At 41.0% G+C, this 17,222-nt stretch overlaps 1 protein-coding gene across 1 annotated transcript; it reads left to right on the top strand.

Moving 5' to 3' along the window:
* Positions 1–8,422: 8,422 nt before the first annotated feature.
* Positions 8,423–14,762, top strand: lipg (lipase, endothelial). The gene is made up of 10 exons (XM_080738281.1): positions 8,423–8,699; positions 9,778–9,968; positions 10,872–11,051; positions 11,872–11,983; positions 12,106–12,324; positions 12,567–12,812; positions 13,071–13,191; positions 13,457–13,684; positions 13,804–13,908; positions 14,107–14,762. The coding sequence occupies exons 1-10, from the start codon at positions 8,606–8,608 to the stop codon at positions 14,117–14,119; spliced, it is 1,509 nt and encodes a 502-aa protein (XP_080594407.1). The 5' UTR covers positions 8,423–8,605; the 3' UTR covers positions 14,120–14,762.
* Positions 14,763–17,222: the final 2,460 nt, after the last annotated feature.

Below are 17,222 nucleotides of genomic sequence, written 5' to 3' on the forward strand. Positions count from 1 at the left end.
GCATTGATAATGTATTTGAAAGGAAATTGAAATAGTCTTCATGCTGCTATTGCTATAGGCATGTTTTGTCCAATGGAAGATAAGTAATTCTGTGAATGCCTGATGATCTCATTGGTAAACTCCCAATCAAAGTCTTCAGTGATATTACTGAAGACTGTTCAAAATGTCTTCTTATAATGTGTTACTTACCAGTAGTCTAGTACATAATTATAACACAATTATAAATAATTAATAACTATATAAATATAGTTATGAAGAGATAAAGGTAATTATAATAATATAATATAATTATTATTACCGTTATCTCTTCATAACTCTAAAAGTACTGTATGCTATCTGACATAGACACTGACATCTGATTTTGAATCAATCTTTTGTGCCTGCAAGAGGCATATAATACCCTGATGTATGTTGTTTCGTGTTTTGTAATATTGTTGTTTTTGTCACATTCGTTATTGTTTTATTGTCTGGTGACTGTTGGGTTTAGTTAAATGTTATGTGTAAATGTTTTTATATCGCATTACTGCTTTTAAGACCCCCTCAAAAACAAACGTGGCATGACAAGACATTGTGTCAGATCATACATGTAGGCCTATTGTGGTTTTGTGGCATGTCATTTAAGAAAGCAATGAAGGTTACTAATAATTATTTCTAAATGATCATAATGATCTTAGAGAAATAACAAATAACATGTGGGACCCACTTGGTGGCTGTTGAATTGGACTGAGGTATCGATGTCTTCAGACATCATGCCCTCTTTGCATGTCGAAGTGCATGCATGGCAAAGAGGGTATGACACAGGATTGCAGAGACAAGACAAGACACAGTACTGCAGGGCTATGTGTGATGGAAAAGAAAACATGGAAAGCCTATTGCATTTTGCTCTAACTAAAAATGCATTTAGGACATCCCAAAAATACTGTTACTTGATGTGTTTTGTTATGGGTGAGATGCAGCCTCCTTTCAGACGTTAAAAGCTTAAAGGCCAGTTTCGCGTAGCCACGATCAGAGATCTCCGCCTACTGATACTTCTGGTATCAGTTGAACTAAATTCAATGAAGGGGCTAAAACTGTGTGTGTGTGTGTAAACCATTCAGAAATGTAATAAAGTAACAGCATCACAGAACCAATATCAAGGACTTTAGGCAGAAATGTAATAAAGTAACAGCATCACAGAACCAATATCAAGGACTTTAGGCAGAAATGTAATAAAGTAACAGTATCACAGAACCAATATCAAGGACTTTAGGCAGAAATGTAATAAAGTAACAGCATCACAGAACCAATATCAAGGACTTTAGGCAGAAATGTAATAAAATAACAGCATCACAGAACCAATATCAAGGACTTTAGGCAGAAATGTAATAATGTAACAGCATCACAGAACCAATATCAAGGACTTTAGGCAGAAATGTAATAAAATAACAGCATCACAGAACCAATATCAAGGACTTTAAGCAGAAATGTAATAAAATAACAGCATCACAGAACCAATATCAAGGACTTTAGGCAGAAATGTAATAAAATAACAGCATCACAGAACCAATATCAAGGACTTTAGGCAGAAATGTAATAAAATAGCAGTATCACAGAACCAATATCAAGGACTTTAGGCAGAAATGTAATAAAATAACAGCATCACAGAACCAATATCAAGGACTTTAGGGAGGCCCTTCACAATGGGATGGTATCAGTACAGGATTGGTTTTCAACGCAGTGGGTGTAGGTTTGTTGGCACTGGTTTTCTCTGCCGTTCAAAACCAAATCAGAGCACTACATCAGGCAAAGCTTGGTGTCATGGAATTCTGGATCATTAATCATTAATCGATGAAACAATTAGGAGACCAGACGAAATTCTGGGTGGTGACGGTTATGCTTTATGTACATGATATAATGGGGAAAAGTACAACAACACACATGTCAGTGGTACGGTAGTTCCGCCAGGAGGCACAAGTCAGAGATCACAGTTATACTGCCTCTGCTTCAAGGACGAGCTGAACCATAACAAGATAGGCTGTACCAAAACAATAGCTATCAGGCCTAGTGGAGACATTTAGACCAGGGTTCTTCAACAGGGACCCCAAGGGGGTCCTCAGAGTTACTACAGATCCAAATCCTTGAGTGATGGATAATTATTTTCAATTAAAAACTTTGAACCCTCGCATCCCCATTCTGAGGAGAAATTTAGCCAAAAATAGCAGATCTACAAGCTCTCAACGCCTCGCGCTGCAAGGTGTTGAGAGCTTGTAGATCGGTCTTGGTAGATCGGTTGATCTTGCAGACCAAGTACAGAGTGAAAGGTCAAGTTTACTATGTATCGACTATTGAAGTGGCTAAATGTCTGAAAGAACATTGACACGAATCCAACATAGACTATGACAGTGCCGTCACACAAGTCGATGAAAATCTGCATAATGCATTTATACAATATGTAGAGGGGTCCCTGCTTCATTTCTCTCTCGGTCAAGGGGTCCTTGGCCTGAAACCGTTGAAGACCCCTGATTTTAGACTATTACAAGCTATTAAATATCATAATGTATTGTATAAATATGATCATTATAATTTCTTCCTCATTGGCCAATGAAATCTGGATGTCACGTTTGACGTTTGTGACATTTGTTGCACCAAGTAACATCGCATCTGGATGGATGTCACGTTTGTGACCATATTGTGACCCAATTCGGCCAATCAATTCGCCTGGATCTCACATTTATGGGCATCACAAACATGACGCGTGCATCACAATTTTATTATAGGACAAGAAGACATCAGTGGGGTAAACCTTTCAGCACAACTTCTGCAAACAACTGGTGTTGTTTCATTGAGAACAGTACAAGTATATTCAATACAATAAAATTACAGTACAAGTACAGTTAAACACCCTGCCTAAAAGGAGCATCCCTTTTTACTGTCTTGTTCACGTCGGAAATCCTTGGTATTCAATTCATGGAGATAGCAAATGGCAAGCAAAAAAACATTCAAAATCATTGCAGTTAAAACATTTACAAGGTAGGGGAAACAAGGGGATGGGGCTAAGGTAAGGGGGGGTGCTCATTTCTCGCCTGTCTATGGGATAATTGATAACTACCTCCTTTTGGCCTCCTGAAAGGTGAGCTTTCAGGGCAGTTTTGAAGGAGCCAGCGAGCTACATGTTTTAAGGGAAGTAGTCAAGGAATTCCACACCTGGGTGGCAGTGTTCCACACCTGGGTGGCAGTGAAGGAGAATTTACCCACATGATAATGGAACAAGTCTCACACCAGTGTGTTTTCATGTAAAACCTATGGCATGATCAAATAAAGTTAGTTTTGGCAATGTTAAGGTTCATTGTGTAAAATGATCTACACTGCATGATCTCAAATGTACTGTGCCTATTGAGTTGCCTGAATAGGCCTACGCGATTGTTCCCCTGTTAAACAATGCCATATTGTTGTGCCTTGCCTGGCAGACCTTCTCGGGCTAAATTAGGACAAGTTGACACTGCAGAATCATTCTGCCATCCAGACTAACCGACTGACTGGGTTATTCACTGTCACTGACCATCAAATCGCTAACCTCGTGAAGTTAGGCAACAGGCACACAAATCCAACACACCAAATTGATTATGTGCTCTTTCAGAGTCTTATTTGTGTAAATCATGCAATGCATTATGGGATCAATGTTGTCATACATGACAACTATAGAGGGTATGCGCATGCATAAAGTGAATGGTATATCGAGTGGCAAAATGAGTTTAACGCCATTTAACGTTGTTTAATGCAATCAGATAGGATTTTCTGTTCGTATGTATGGGCTGTCAAGGCCAGAAAGTAGTGTTTTGCCACTCAGTAGGAGTTCCTGCATAACTTCCTGGTATGATGATGATGTCACGCGCATACCCTCTATTAATAGGAAACACAACAACACATGGATGGACTATTCTCTTTTACAGTAGTTACATATTTTCTGAGGCAACCTCACTAGGACCCTGACGGATAATATTTTACACTCAGGGTTTCCTGAAGAAAAGTTTATCATTTGTCAGTTATTCCACTTTTGTCACAATTCCATTTTGATAGTTGGAGCAATTGTTCATGAGCACTCTGACTGGTAAAAGACACATTCTTTTGCACTGAGGAAAGTCCAAACTTTTGCACTCTAAGCACTTTTTGCACTGTCAGGAAGCTCACCTCCTACGATGTGCTGTACGTACCACTCTCTGCAGTGCTTTGTGTTCCGTGGCGGTGCAGTTCCCGAACCAGGCAGTGGTGCTACTCGTCAGAACGCTCTCGATGGTGCTGCTGTAGAACGCTGTAATGTATCGAATAGAAATATTTACGTATAATTCAGACATTTTTTGAGTCCTCCCTTGCTGCATGTAAAGTCTTCTCTGACTACCATACCAGAGAAGAAGACAAACAAGTTTTATTTGCTTGTGAACCAAAATACATACTGTATTCTGTCAACAAAAATACACATATTTTGGTGTTAACTTGTTAAATACTTTTTAAATGCATTTAACTACTTGAACCCATAGCATCCCTATGCTGGGCATGACACTGGGCAAAAACATTCAGTGAAAATAGGCCAACATTTGAAAATACAAGCTCAAACCAAAGAGATTTGGTTTACCGTTTAAAAAGGTGGGGACCAAGTATAGACCTCTGGGGGAACCCGATGAATGAAGTATATAGGCCAGGGTTTAAGCTATGGGTTTGAGTGGTTAAACAGTACACATCTACAGTATGAAAGACAACATTTGTAATTAAGCCTCATATAACATTGTGACTATATTAATAGTAAAAATAAGTATACTATTAGGCCTTTATCTAAAATACAGTAGCTTGAATTGAATTCATTATTGTGCCTCACCTGAAACTGTGTTTGTTGTGTGTTCTGTGTTGTTGTTATATTATTCATGTAGTACAGCATGTTCTATTTTTTAAGTAAGTATGTTAGATCTGATTTCCAGAACAGTCTATGTATAAAGTCTAAAAGGTCTCTTACAATGCAACATTCCATAGTGTGGTGTGTGTAATTGCTCATTGGTTTTAGAGGGGCTCTGCTGCTAGAGGGAATTCTTTCCCCCATTGTGAATTGAGTTGAACATGTACATGGCTCTAAATGAGGCTTTAAAATGTGCTATAATTTCAATAATTATAGCATGTTATTATTATTATTAACAGGAATAGTATTATTTCAAAGATGTTCACATTTTAATACTAAATGTTTTTCAACCAAGAGTATGACCATCAGTGTGTGGGAATCATGATTCCTAATTAAATCATTAATTGATAGCCATATGCCCTTATTTACAACATTATCCACTATAAGTTAGGAATCCTCTAGTATTGTCTTTGGTAGAGTGTAATACTGGTTTTCAGGATAGGTTCAGGATGACAGTTCCCCATCTTCTACTGTAGGCTTTGTTCCTACTAATCAATTTACTCTCTAACTATAGTGTTTGCACCTACTTTGCTCCTTGTGCTGCTGTCATCCTGTCAGGTGATAACTGTAACAATACCAACTGTAACGACACCAATTCACAGATTTGGCGTATTGGATTTCATAGGACTTTATAATGTCTGTTAGAACCAGTCATGCCAATCACCATGTGCTGTTCCTGCACATGGAACCATCTCACACCAATGACACCAGGGGGCAGCCTGGAGCTAACTGATGCACAAGTTCTTTCTGAACTTTCAATATTCCATCCTTTTCCTTTATCATCTTATTCACTGTTTCCAGGGGCCTCATCACTTGTTCCTGGTTGTTCTCTGTTGAAGATATAGAATTTTTACAAACAGGTGGATGTGGTTTACCCAGATACCTTATTAGTAAACAACATACGGTTCAAATTGGGCAAAGTGCAAGGTGCCCAGATGTCAGTATTTGCAGATTATGCACATCTTAAAATGTCTGTATACTTGTTGGTTTAGTGAATGGAACAGGGAGACCATAATGAAGGCCCTGCTCATGTGTGCATCTGTCCACTTATGGGCTTGGTTCATGCTCTATCAGTGTTCCCTCAGGCTTATGCAAAGGCTAAAATGTAATTTAGATAGCATTTTTATATTGTCTGATGCTAGGCTATTTTCGACTTGGCATCCTATCGTCAATTGAAGCTATAGTGTGTATAGCTTCCATGTACAGATTATTGATGTTGATGTTTGATTTATTGATTTTTTTATTGATTTTTATTGAATAGGTTCTTGGTCTACCTATGTTTTTCGATTACTATTTTGACGTATTAACCTGTGCTGTCCTTGCCTATTGTAAATCGCTCTGAATTATGAGTGTCAGCTAAGTGACTAAATTGTAAATGTGTAAATTGGTGTTGGCATAGCTCACAAGGGGGGGCATTATGAGTCAGAGTTCTTGAGAATTATAAGGCTTAAGTGGCTTAACATGTTTGAAAAACACAAGCGTGTGTATGTTGTGTGTGCATGACACGTGCGCAGCCGCACACATGTGGGGGGTCTCAGCTTTTGTCAGATGTAAAGACGTAAAAAAAAGGTCATTACAGTATATCATGTGAGCTGAGTAGGGCAGGCTTACCCCTGGTCCTGGATGATGCAGTACCACACACACCTTCTGCTGTGTTCAGCTTATTAATGCATGGTTGTTTGACACCGTGCTAAAAATAGACAACTTTTTTCCTGGTCTCAGCAAACATTTGTGCATCTATTTCTTGTTACACGCATAACCTCATTTGAAAAGTATAATTTCCATTTCAGTGAACACTATGAAACTGGCCACCAAGAAACACTTTAAAATTGGCCATTGCAATCCTATCTGTCTGTCTGTCTGTCACACATAAAATTAGGTCATAGCCTATATCAGTGTTTCCCAAACAGTGGGTTGGACTCTGGAGTCTGGACCCATTTTTTATGGGTCAGCTGCTAAATATCATTTTTTTGTTTGTTTGTTTCCTACATTTTAAAAATGTAGCCTATTATTTCAAAAGATCACAATTGTTATAAATCAAAATTCAAAATCTAAGATTTGTCAAAATAATTTCATAAATAAATAAAAGGAATTCCATATATTTAAAAATACATAAAAATTAATCAAGAAGTAGAAGTTCTGCTATTTTCACTTCCCAGCAGGGAAAGAAATTTATATTTTGGGTCTTGAGCCACTGGCCTATAGGCTATTGTCTACTGACTACTCTACAGTAACTCAGGAGTCAGAGAGACATTTGTTATGCTGATCTGGCAGGCAGCAGGTGTATTCAAGACAGTCCTCACTCAGTGGCATTTCCTACTGAGTAGTGGGTGCCCTGCTCATGTATGTACACAAACAGTGGTGTTATTGTAGCCAAGAAGACCTTGCAGCGTGAGTGAGCCTATTCTTCCCCTCATCAATTGAAACTGGTCCGTGAGCACTAAGCTGATGGCTTGGCACTGCGCCAGACAGCGTGAGGAGGGGATAGTGAGATAGAATGAGGTAACCCCACAACCAACCAACCCACCCCCCTCCCCTTACACGGGTCGGAGCCTTTTAAATATTCCCACCATGCTTCAAGGGGGGAAGGCTTGTGGGTTTCCCACGTATGATAATGGTCAAATGGAAACTTCTTCCATTGCTCCCAACCGACTACAAAGCGAGGAATGTTACCAAGCCGTGGCTCTGTCTGTGTATAGCAGCCCTAGTCCAGTGGTCCCCAAACTTTTTTAGCTTGAGACCCAAAAGAGAAAATTAGACGTTTGCCCTGATGTTTGAAAATATGTACAAGCTCACCACGGATCTGTAGATTTTTTTATATAGGCCTAGTCTACATGTTTGTGTTTTGAAATTTGTGTTTGAAAAACTAAATGTAGGGTCCGTGACCCACAAATGGGCCCCGACCCAGTGTTTGGGAACCAGTAGCCTAGTCCCTTCCTCCAACACAGTAGCCTAAACTCCCAACTCCCAAGTGTGCACAAAATAGCCAATGCTACTATTAAATGTATAACATGCTTTTTTTCCTGTTTTTTTTTTACCTTGGAGGACCCATACCGACCGAGGCAAAATAGCCTAAAGTAAATATTTGTTTAGCTTACATTTCACCCAATTGACTTATAATATTTATTCTAGGAGCAGGAGGCTAGCTTGGGCTTATTGTCCGGACGGGTTTTGATGATGGCTACTGCTACTTGAGACGTTGCGCTGCTGCTGTGACGGCAAGCGCACGATGTGCGTCAGCACTGCACTCACACTCACACCCCAAGCATCCATCCATAAATGCAAGGGTTAAAAAATGCCGCAACGTGAGACGCCTACTACTAGTTCATTCAACTCCGCCACGCCTTTAAACGTAAACAAACGGGGGCTTGACCAATAGAATCCCAGATAGATCAGCCGATGATCAGATGACTGAAAAGGAGAAACTATTTAAAACTCTAATGAGAGACACTTGATGCAACTTCATACATTTCCCTCAGTCAGTACCGGTTCCAAGCGCGCACGCAACGTAACCGCCCGGCTTCTGCTCGCTCCCTCTCTCGTTCGCCCTGTTGTTGGATCTAACAAGCTTCCCATAAATTAGCCTACTATATTGTTAACACCGGCACTGTGAACGTTCTGAGTGAATATTTTCACACTCAATAACGTACGTTTTTCTCCTCATTCCTTTGTGGGAGAGAAATGAATCATATTACGCTTTCATTGTGGATTTTCCTACACTGTGTAGTTGTCCTGTTTGCATCTTCTCAACCTGGGGAAAATGCAGTTCTCAAAGGTAAGAACTTGACTTTTATTTTTCATTCATTGCTAATATGGAGGCTGTTTTATTTACCGAGCCTAAATGTAGTTAAGTCTTATCTAGGCTACCACCGCAAATCTTAAAGTAAAGACATGTGCGCGTTATTTCATTTTTTTTTAAAGGGCTGTTGTTAATTATTGTTAATCGAGTTGATTGCATTACTGTTACAAGTGTGTGGGGCTAGTATTAAGTGAGACTGAAAAGCGGGGATGGATTTAAAGAGATTACGTGTCCTTGGGGGGAAGGCAGGGACAAAGCCACGGTCTGTGTTCCGCTCTTGGAACTGCTGTTTCGCTCACTCCGCGTTTTGCCAGGCACCACCGCTTCGTTACACTGGCCAGGTCTGTTTGCGCTGTAGAATAGAATGTGGACTATAATCAAATGAACACATTTTGCATTCTTGGATATGTTGTGCCCACACGCATATGGGTCGTGGCGAGCCCTGGCGACCAACTTTCATTCATGTTTTTGAAGTCAAAGCAAGCCGTAAAGGCCGATTAGCCTGACAGAAGGGGGGGACGAAAGCAGTCAATCAGCATTCAGCATAGATAGTAAAAAGTACAACAAATGAATTTAGCCATATCAACCCTCTTTGGCCCGAGGACCATAAAGTTATGTCACCATGGGAGCAGTCTGCAGCTGTGTCAGAGAAGCAAATTAAAGAAAGTGGTATAGAATGACATTTTGGCTGCAGGCCCTTTGCAGAGCGCAGCCGCACACTCAACATTATTGTAGCAGATGTCCTTCAAGATCAAGAAGACTGTCTTTTCTTTACCAAGTTTAATGCGGTCCACTCCACTCATAAGTCTAACCTCCCATAGATTTCTTAAGAAGTCACCTTCTGTGACTGAAAGTTAATGGGGAACGCTCATAATTCTGACCCCCCATCTCTTAAAAAGTTACCTACTGTGACTGAATGCTGAAACATTGAATGCGAGATTGACACATTAACAATGGGAAGCAAATATCAGCATATAGGGATGAGCTGAGGCAAGCAAGGAAGGTGATAAGTGATTTTATATAACCTGTGTTTTGTTTTGTTCTATTGTATCAGGTGCAGATAATGGATTGGATCAGTTGTCAAGAGACAACGGTTCTCTTAATGACCTCATCAAGTTCAACATGCGCAAGAGTCTAGATCTGGACCAGGATGGCTGTTACCTTCTGCCCGGCAACAAGGAGCGTCTAGAGGAGTGTGGCTTTAATGCCACAGCCAAGACCATCCTCATTATACACGGCTGGACGGTAGGCTCATCAAAAACTATCTTACTAACCACTAAGTGTGTGTGTGTGTGTGTGTGTGTGTGTGTGTGTGTGTGTGTGTGTGTGTGTGTGTGTGTGTGTGTGTGTGTGTGTGTGTGTGTGTGTGTGTGTGTGTGTGTGTGTGTGTGTGTGTGTGTGTGTGTGTGTGTGTGTGTGTGTGTGTGGTTCTTGGTCTGGATCTCTGGTTGGAATGTATCATGTAGATGATACAGTGCTGGAGAGAGGTGGCTGTACTGTAAACTCCACTGTGTTCATTTAACTCTGACAGTGTACACCAGGCACGTGCACACATAGACATCAATATAGATACATAGCCCCTTTATCCTCCTGTAAAAAGTGCCCTCTCCAGACTATGAATGCAGTTTTTACTATGGTGAAAGAAATGCAGATGCCCTCTTTCCATGCCATACCTGAAGGCAGCATTCAAGAAAATTGCCTTGTCCAAACTCTCCTGAACTTGAATGCAGCATTGTATATTGAAAGAATTGCCCTATCTGTGTAGAAATCCATGCCGTTATGCCGCATCTCCAGTATTGACTTGATTATGCTATTAGTTCAGTGTGATATCACGCAAAGAAAATAGCCGACCTCCAAGCTCACAACGTGTCGCGCTGCGACGCGTTGTGAGCTTGGAGGTCTGCTATTTTTGATATTTCCACCAAAAGGCCCTTTTAGACATTTTAGCCCCTGCCTCTAAAATTCTCTGCACGTCCCTGGACAGTTTACACATAAACACATGGATCTTTGCAGTATGGGTCCATTTGGTTACATGTGTACACTCAGTTACAAATGGATACGTTTAAATATTTGACACTTGAGCCTATGCAGTGTCAATTCATGAGGTTTTAAGGAAAGCTGAGTGACGCTCCTGCCCCTTCTTTTTAGATGAGCGGGATGTTTGAGCGTTGGATGAAAACGCTGGTTTCTGCGGTGATGCAGCGAGAAAGCGAGGCGAATGTGATTGTCGTCGATTGGATATCGCTGGCTCATCAGCTCTACCCTGACGCAGTCAACCACACGCTTCGCGTGGGCCTCAACATCGCCAAAATGATCGACTGGCTTCAGGTATGTACAGGGTTTAATTTGGGTTCATGAGCCTTGACCAGAGCATTGAACAGTGTGTTGTCAAAGGTGCACACATAAATCTGATATGTTGCGATGAAAATGTGTAAAGACTCGGCTGTATATACTAAAGCAAATGTATAGCTTTTATGGTTAAAATGGGAGCTCAGTGTCTGGACATGGATACACTGATTGGTGGCAGAAGTACTGATATATAAAGACCGACTCCATATATAAAGACAGACTCCATCTTAATGCCAGAGGGAGATTATGGCAGCCTCCATAACACAAATCTGAATTGTTAGAATACTAGTGTTAATATGCTAGTATTCTAATGCTGATGATTAAGATTCTGTGTGCAGAAGAGGGAAAAAAAATCTGTCTTGGAATGACCTCTGTTGTTGTGCCACTCCATATGCCTGTAGTTGAGTGGCCATTGGGCTGCTAGAAGGTGGCTATTTATCAGTATTGGGACAAAGCCAACCATCTCATTCAGGGTTGCTCTCATGAAATCAAACTAGGGCATGAATTGCTAGAGAAGAGTAACTCGGGCATACTGCCACAGTTCTAGACATAGACAAAAACTGTATTTCATGGAGATGAACTGGGGCAGATGGCAGAGGTGCCAGTGCATGGAAAGGAGTGTGAAATGTATTCTCTACTCATTACCAGAGTGGGGATTGGCTGGATTTAGCATGCGCTACTGATTGTCATTGGCTGAAATCCAGGACTTGTTCACTTGTGGTTGGGCGTTTGTGGTGGCAGCTGCTGATGTTATTTTTTTCTTTTATTCTTTTTTTTTTAATCACTACTTTCGAAACAGGATGAGCAGCAGCTGCCGTTGGAGAAGGTGCACTTGATCGGCTACAGTTTGGGGGCACATGTTGCAGGCTATGCAGGAACTCATGTACGAGGGACCGTTGGCAGAATCACTGGTAAGTGGGCAGGAATTGACATGACATGCTCCCCGGCGGAAATCACACAATGGTGTTGCCAACTTGCCATGCTGGTGAATGTCAGTTTGGTCTCCCTAACGATTAGTTTCTGGCATTTGCAGGTCTTGACCCTGCAGGGCCTATGTTTGAAGGTGTCGAGGAGGAGAAGCGCCTCTCTCCAGACGATGCTGATTTTGTCGACGTCCTGCACACCTACACCCGAGAGGCTTTGGGTGTGAGCATTGGGATCCAGCAACCAATAGGAGACATTGATATCTACCCCAATGGAGGCGAAGTTCAGCCAGGCTGTGCACTGGGGGATGTGCTGGCTATTGCTGGAAGTAAGTACTTAAAAACTAGTATTATAGCTGTTCAGTAATTGACTAGCAAGGTATCCTTTTTTGGGGTATTATTGTTTTTGGTTTTACTTTTGCTACAAATTGAGAACATTTACTTTATTTAAAGTGCATGTATGTTTCACTGCCTTAATGCAGTTTGTGGTACATTATGCTTGCTCAAACTGTGCCTAGTTGGAAAACTATAGTTTGTGTACAATTTCTAAATTTCTCTCAATCCCCTCAAGATTTCATGGAGGTAATGAAGTGTGAGCATGAGCGTGCTGTGCACTTGTTCGTGGACTCCCTGATGAACAAGGACCACATGAGCTTTGCCTACCAGTGCACTGGGCCGGACCGCTTCAAGAAGGGCATCTGCCTCAGCTGCCGCAAAAACCGCTGCAACAACATCGGCTACAATGCCAAGAAGATGCGCAAGAGACGTAGCAACAGCAAGATGTACCTGAAGACACGTGCTGAAACACCCTTTGGAGGTGAGTTGAAGTGATAAGATGGCTCTTATCTTTCTTCCGGTAGTGAGTCAGTCTGGTGACAGACAAACAAGTTTGTTATCACTCAAGGGTCTTATCTTTATGCAATTACAGTAGTAATGTCTGCTATCATGTTTATGATTAATGCTTCTTGTTGAAACTATTTGTACTGGAAACTGGGCTAGCAGCTATTCCCAGTGGTGAATGACTGAGCAATTCTACTTTCTCACGCTGTTAAATCAACGTCTTTCTGTTTTAAAGGATACCACTACCAGATGAAAATGCACGTGTTCAACAAGAAACAGTTTGACAACGCCGACCCCACCTTCCACGTCAAGTTGCATGGAGAGCACAATGATACTGAAAACATGTTTGTTGATGTGTAAGTACCTGATCTGCTTGGTCTACAGTACTTCAGGGTAGTTTGGGTTCCAAATGGGCCCTTAAACAAATGACCCAAACCACCTTGGTTCAATGTATGTACTGTACTAGGCATGCATGCTAACCTCTATTTGGTAGCCTTTATACAGGAATTAAATTACATCTTTGTAGATGGACTTTGAAGTGTATTTGAGGTTGTATGTGTGTGTGGTCAAGAATAAGTAGATCCATGATGTGGCTTTAATCTTCTTCCTCTCAATGCTCAGTCCTGACAGTGTTGGCTTGAACCTGACCAACACGTTCCTGGTGTTTACCGAGGACGAAATCGGGGACCTGCTGAAGATCAGCTTGAGCTGGGAGGGAGCCGCCGACTCCTGGAATTCCGTCTGGAAGAACATCAAGCAGAGCTTCTGGACCTCCTGGAAAACTGCGCCTGCCAAACCAGTGCTAGAAGTACGGCGGATTCGCGTGAAAGCTGGGGAAACGCAAAAAAAGTAAGCAATGGCACCCCAACAGATGAAATGCACGTAACTAGGCCTAATTGTTCAAGGTTCATAATTAATGTTATCAGTTTCTTATCGTCTATTTGACTGTGTTGCTCATTTTGTCATAGGTTTACATTCTGTGCCGAAGACCCTTTAAAGACTGAGATATCACCAGGAGAGACTCTGAATTATGTAAAATGCCGAGATGGATGGGAAGTGAAACCAAGAAAAAGGTATGGAGTACTGTTGGATTGTGAAGTAATGCAGAATGATGTACTTCAACAGATTGCTGTTTCCTTTTACAATATTCTAGGCCTAATTTATGCTCATATGTACAATCATCACTTATAGAAAACCTTCTAAAAAAGATTAGGCTTGATTAAAAGAGCTTGTGTCTTCTAACAAATGTATTTGCTTGTTTTGCTTGACAGAATACCCATGTAAGGATACCTCAAACAAGCACAGCACTGTCACTATGGGGACCCAACACGTTGATAGTGAGGAGTACTGCCTTTCTTCATTTGAGCACTTTTCATAGGAGGTGGATTGGTCGGCACACGATGGGAGAGGCTTAAACAAGGTCTCGAACACTGAATACATGTGGATGGTTTCCATTGGTCTCTGGTCAGGATGGCCCTGGACTCTGTCCAATAGAGCAGCTGCCGGACAGTGCGCGGGCTGGCAGCGGAGGCAGGCAAGCGTGTTACACATTCATAGAGGATTCAGAGAACTTTTCCTTATGTGGACTAGTGAAGTAGTATACAGTTATGTGTCATTGGATGTTCACCAGCAAGTCTAGTCGCTTTACTGTACAGTTTTGTTTTTTTTATTTATGAAGAACAGAAGCACTGCAAGACCAAGCTTATTTATCGACCTGAAGCACACCTTGCTGCAGTATTTTTGTGTGTGTGTGTCCGTCCGTGTGTGTGTGTGTGTGTGTGTGTGAGAGAGAGATTGTGTGTAAAAGTATGTGTGCGAGACCAAGAAGTGTGCCTTTCTGCTGTGTGAGATTATTGTGATACACTGTATAACCGAAGGAGATGAGTGCGCTCTTTGCACATGATCTTTCAGAGGCTCTGTGCAAAATGGCATTGTTACTGTATCTAGTAAATGTAAATGTGTTATGTACATAATGTAAATAACTTTTTGGAGAAAAATAAAATTCACATGTTATTTGTAATAAAAAAAGAATATATGTTCAAGTATGTCAAAGCATTTACACATTGGTCTGATTACATGCTAGTGATTACATGCTCGCAACCAACTTCCTATAGAGTAGTTGGTTTGACATGGCAACAGTGCCACATCAAACCTAAATCATTCAATCATACACATCCACATTATTAACCAAATGTTTCACAAAGTTGTCATACTCTAAGTTTTTGGTATGCCTTATCTCCAGACAAAGAAAACCACTCTGATATACTAGTCAATGTGTAAGGAAACTGGATTCCAGTAAACATTCCTGAGTTTATGACACACTTCCCTCTGCATGAAAGAGCATAACCATAAAGAATGTTCCCAGGATGCTTTTTGGCTGCATCCCTGCCCTACATACTGTCTGTGTATAATACAGTGAGGTCACAATACTCAAATTTCGATTGCTCTGTTAATAAGCAATTGATTTACATCCATTAATTGACATTATGTGAGGTCGACAAGATGGTCACATTTTTCGGTCTGACGCCAATTGCACTAACACCGCCATGCTGATGGACGAAGGAGGCAGAAATGGGATCTGGCTACTGTGAGAAGTTACATCTTTGTTTAGTCGGTTGGCCTAATGCCGAAATAGCCAATTACAGGTCAATCATCCCTCCAGGCTTTGGGATGCAGTGGGCTCTGTCTTGTGAACGCACAGGTTGGTTGTCTGGTGTACAGCTACAGGAGAATCAGGAAGATTTAGGGCAAAAGAGGACAAAATAATGTGTGTGCAGATGTTCGGTGATACAAAATATGCCAAAAGAGTGGGGAGTATATCATTTATATTATTTTGTCAGGGAATCTGTTCAGGAAAATAAAAAGACAAGGCACAGTTCTTTCTGAGCTCTTGTCCTTTGATATGCACAACACTCATTTTATTGAGGTATCTAAAGTATGTTTCTTACTGGGCAGTATAGGCTTAGTTGACCAATTGATAGTCTCGCAATGACAGCCAATTACTGCACAGTCAGAAAAGAAACGGTTTAGATGTATTTTTTGGAAAGATTGCAATCTTTCAATGACAGAGTTAACTATTCTGGGAAATTGCGAGTGTGGTCACTTGAAAATCTACCAATCCTCAAATCAGAAAAGGGCCAAAAAGTCCATTGAACTCTTTTGGGGTAGAAACAAAAATAAAGTTGATCAACTACTATAGTCTGGTTGGTCGACCACATAATTCATGTGCTTGTCCAAATGGCTCTCATTGACTTCAATGCATATTCCATCAATGTGTCCAGTTCTAGTTTGCCTCCCAGTACAACTAATCTGCCAGCTGTAATTGCTGGATCAAGAAATTGACATGTGATGTCCTTTCCATTCTCCAAAACAGGCCTCCTTCATTATTCTCAATTCTAAAAAAAATCATTAGAGGAACTTCTTTGGGAAATGGGTAATGAAATGTTAAACTGAAACACCACAGGGACTTAAATGCTCAAGAGCATTTAAGGTAACAATGTGAATTTATCCAGACATGGTGTTTACCAGGAATACAACCTGCAAGATATTTCTCCCACATAAAGATTTATAAATATGACTTAACACAAAAGATGTTTAGTAAATACTAAGGTGAAATTCATTCTAAATCGATGAACTGTAATCAAGACAAAACACGCAAACGTGAAACTCCTATAAGCACAAAGGAATGCCCGGGGATCTAATCGCAGGCAATGTCAAGGTTAAAGAGGGCTTGTGACCAGTCCGGATTGGGAAAGTCTTCTCTCAGAAACTTCCGTCAAAATGCTCTTGTATTATGAACTTAATCTTTAAATGCCTACGGATAATTATTCTGTGACCTTTTAAAAGAACACTGGTTGTACTGGTATATACTGGTTCTACTTGTTATCCCGGTATAAGTGAATGTCTGCCTGTTTGAGTGTGAAGCAAAGTGAAAAAATCAAACCCATCGGTTCGAAGTGGAGCGGTGAATTTGAGCAGCTGTGTGTGTGTGCGTGTGTCTATGCTGCGCAACAGTGGCCTTCTCAATCTGTTCCTGTTAGTTTAAAAAGTTCCTATAGTTTAAAAATCCGGCCAGGCACCGTTGTACTAATGAAACATTACTCCGGCCACGCACCATTGTACTAATGAAACATAACATAACTCCGTCCACGCACCGCTGTACTAATGAAACATAACTCCGTCCACGCACCGTTGTACTAATGAAACATAACCCGGCCACGCACCGTTGTACTGATGAAACAACTCTCGGCCACAGACCCTATAAGCTGCGTAACAGTGCCCTTCTGGTCACCCAGCGGTATTGTAACAATTCATGCTCACGGAGACAGGGAGAGCTAAAGGTTGGGAGCACTGTTCACCGCTCCAAAAGCTATAAGCAATTCTCAGC

The sequence above is a fragment of the Nannobrachium achirus genome (assembly GCF_963921795.1).
Source record: "Nannobrachium achirus genome assembly, chromosome: 12".
Taxonomy (NCBI): domain Eukaryota; kingdom Metazoa; phylum Chordata; class Actinopteri; order Myctophiformes; family Myctophidae; genus Nannobrachium; species Nannobrachium achirus.

Bases quoted from the DNA above. Each gene is read 5' to 3' on its own strand.
- lipg (XM_080738281.1), top strand. From the start codon at position 8,606: ATGAATCATATTACGCTTTCATTGTGGATTTTCCTACACTGTGTAGTT. The intron at 11,052-11,871 runs GTATGTACAGGG...CTTTCGAAACAG, and splicing joins AAATGATCGACTGGCTTCAG to GATGAGCAGCAGCTGCCGTT. The intron at 12,325-12,566 runs GTAAGTACTTAA...AATCCCCTCAAG, and splicing joins TGTGCTGGCTATTGCTGGAA to ATTTCATGGAGGTAATGAAG.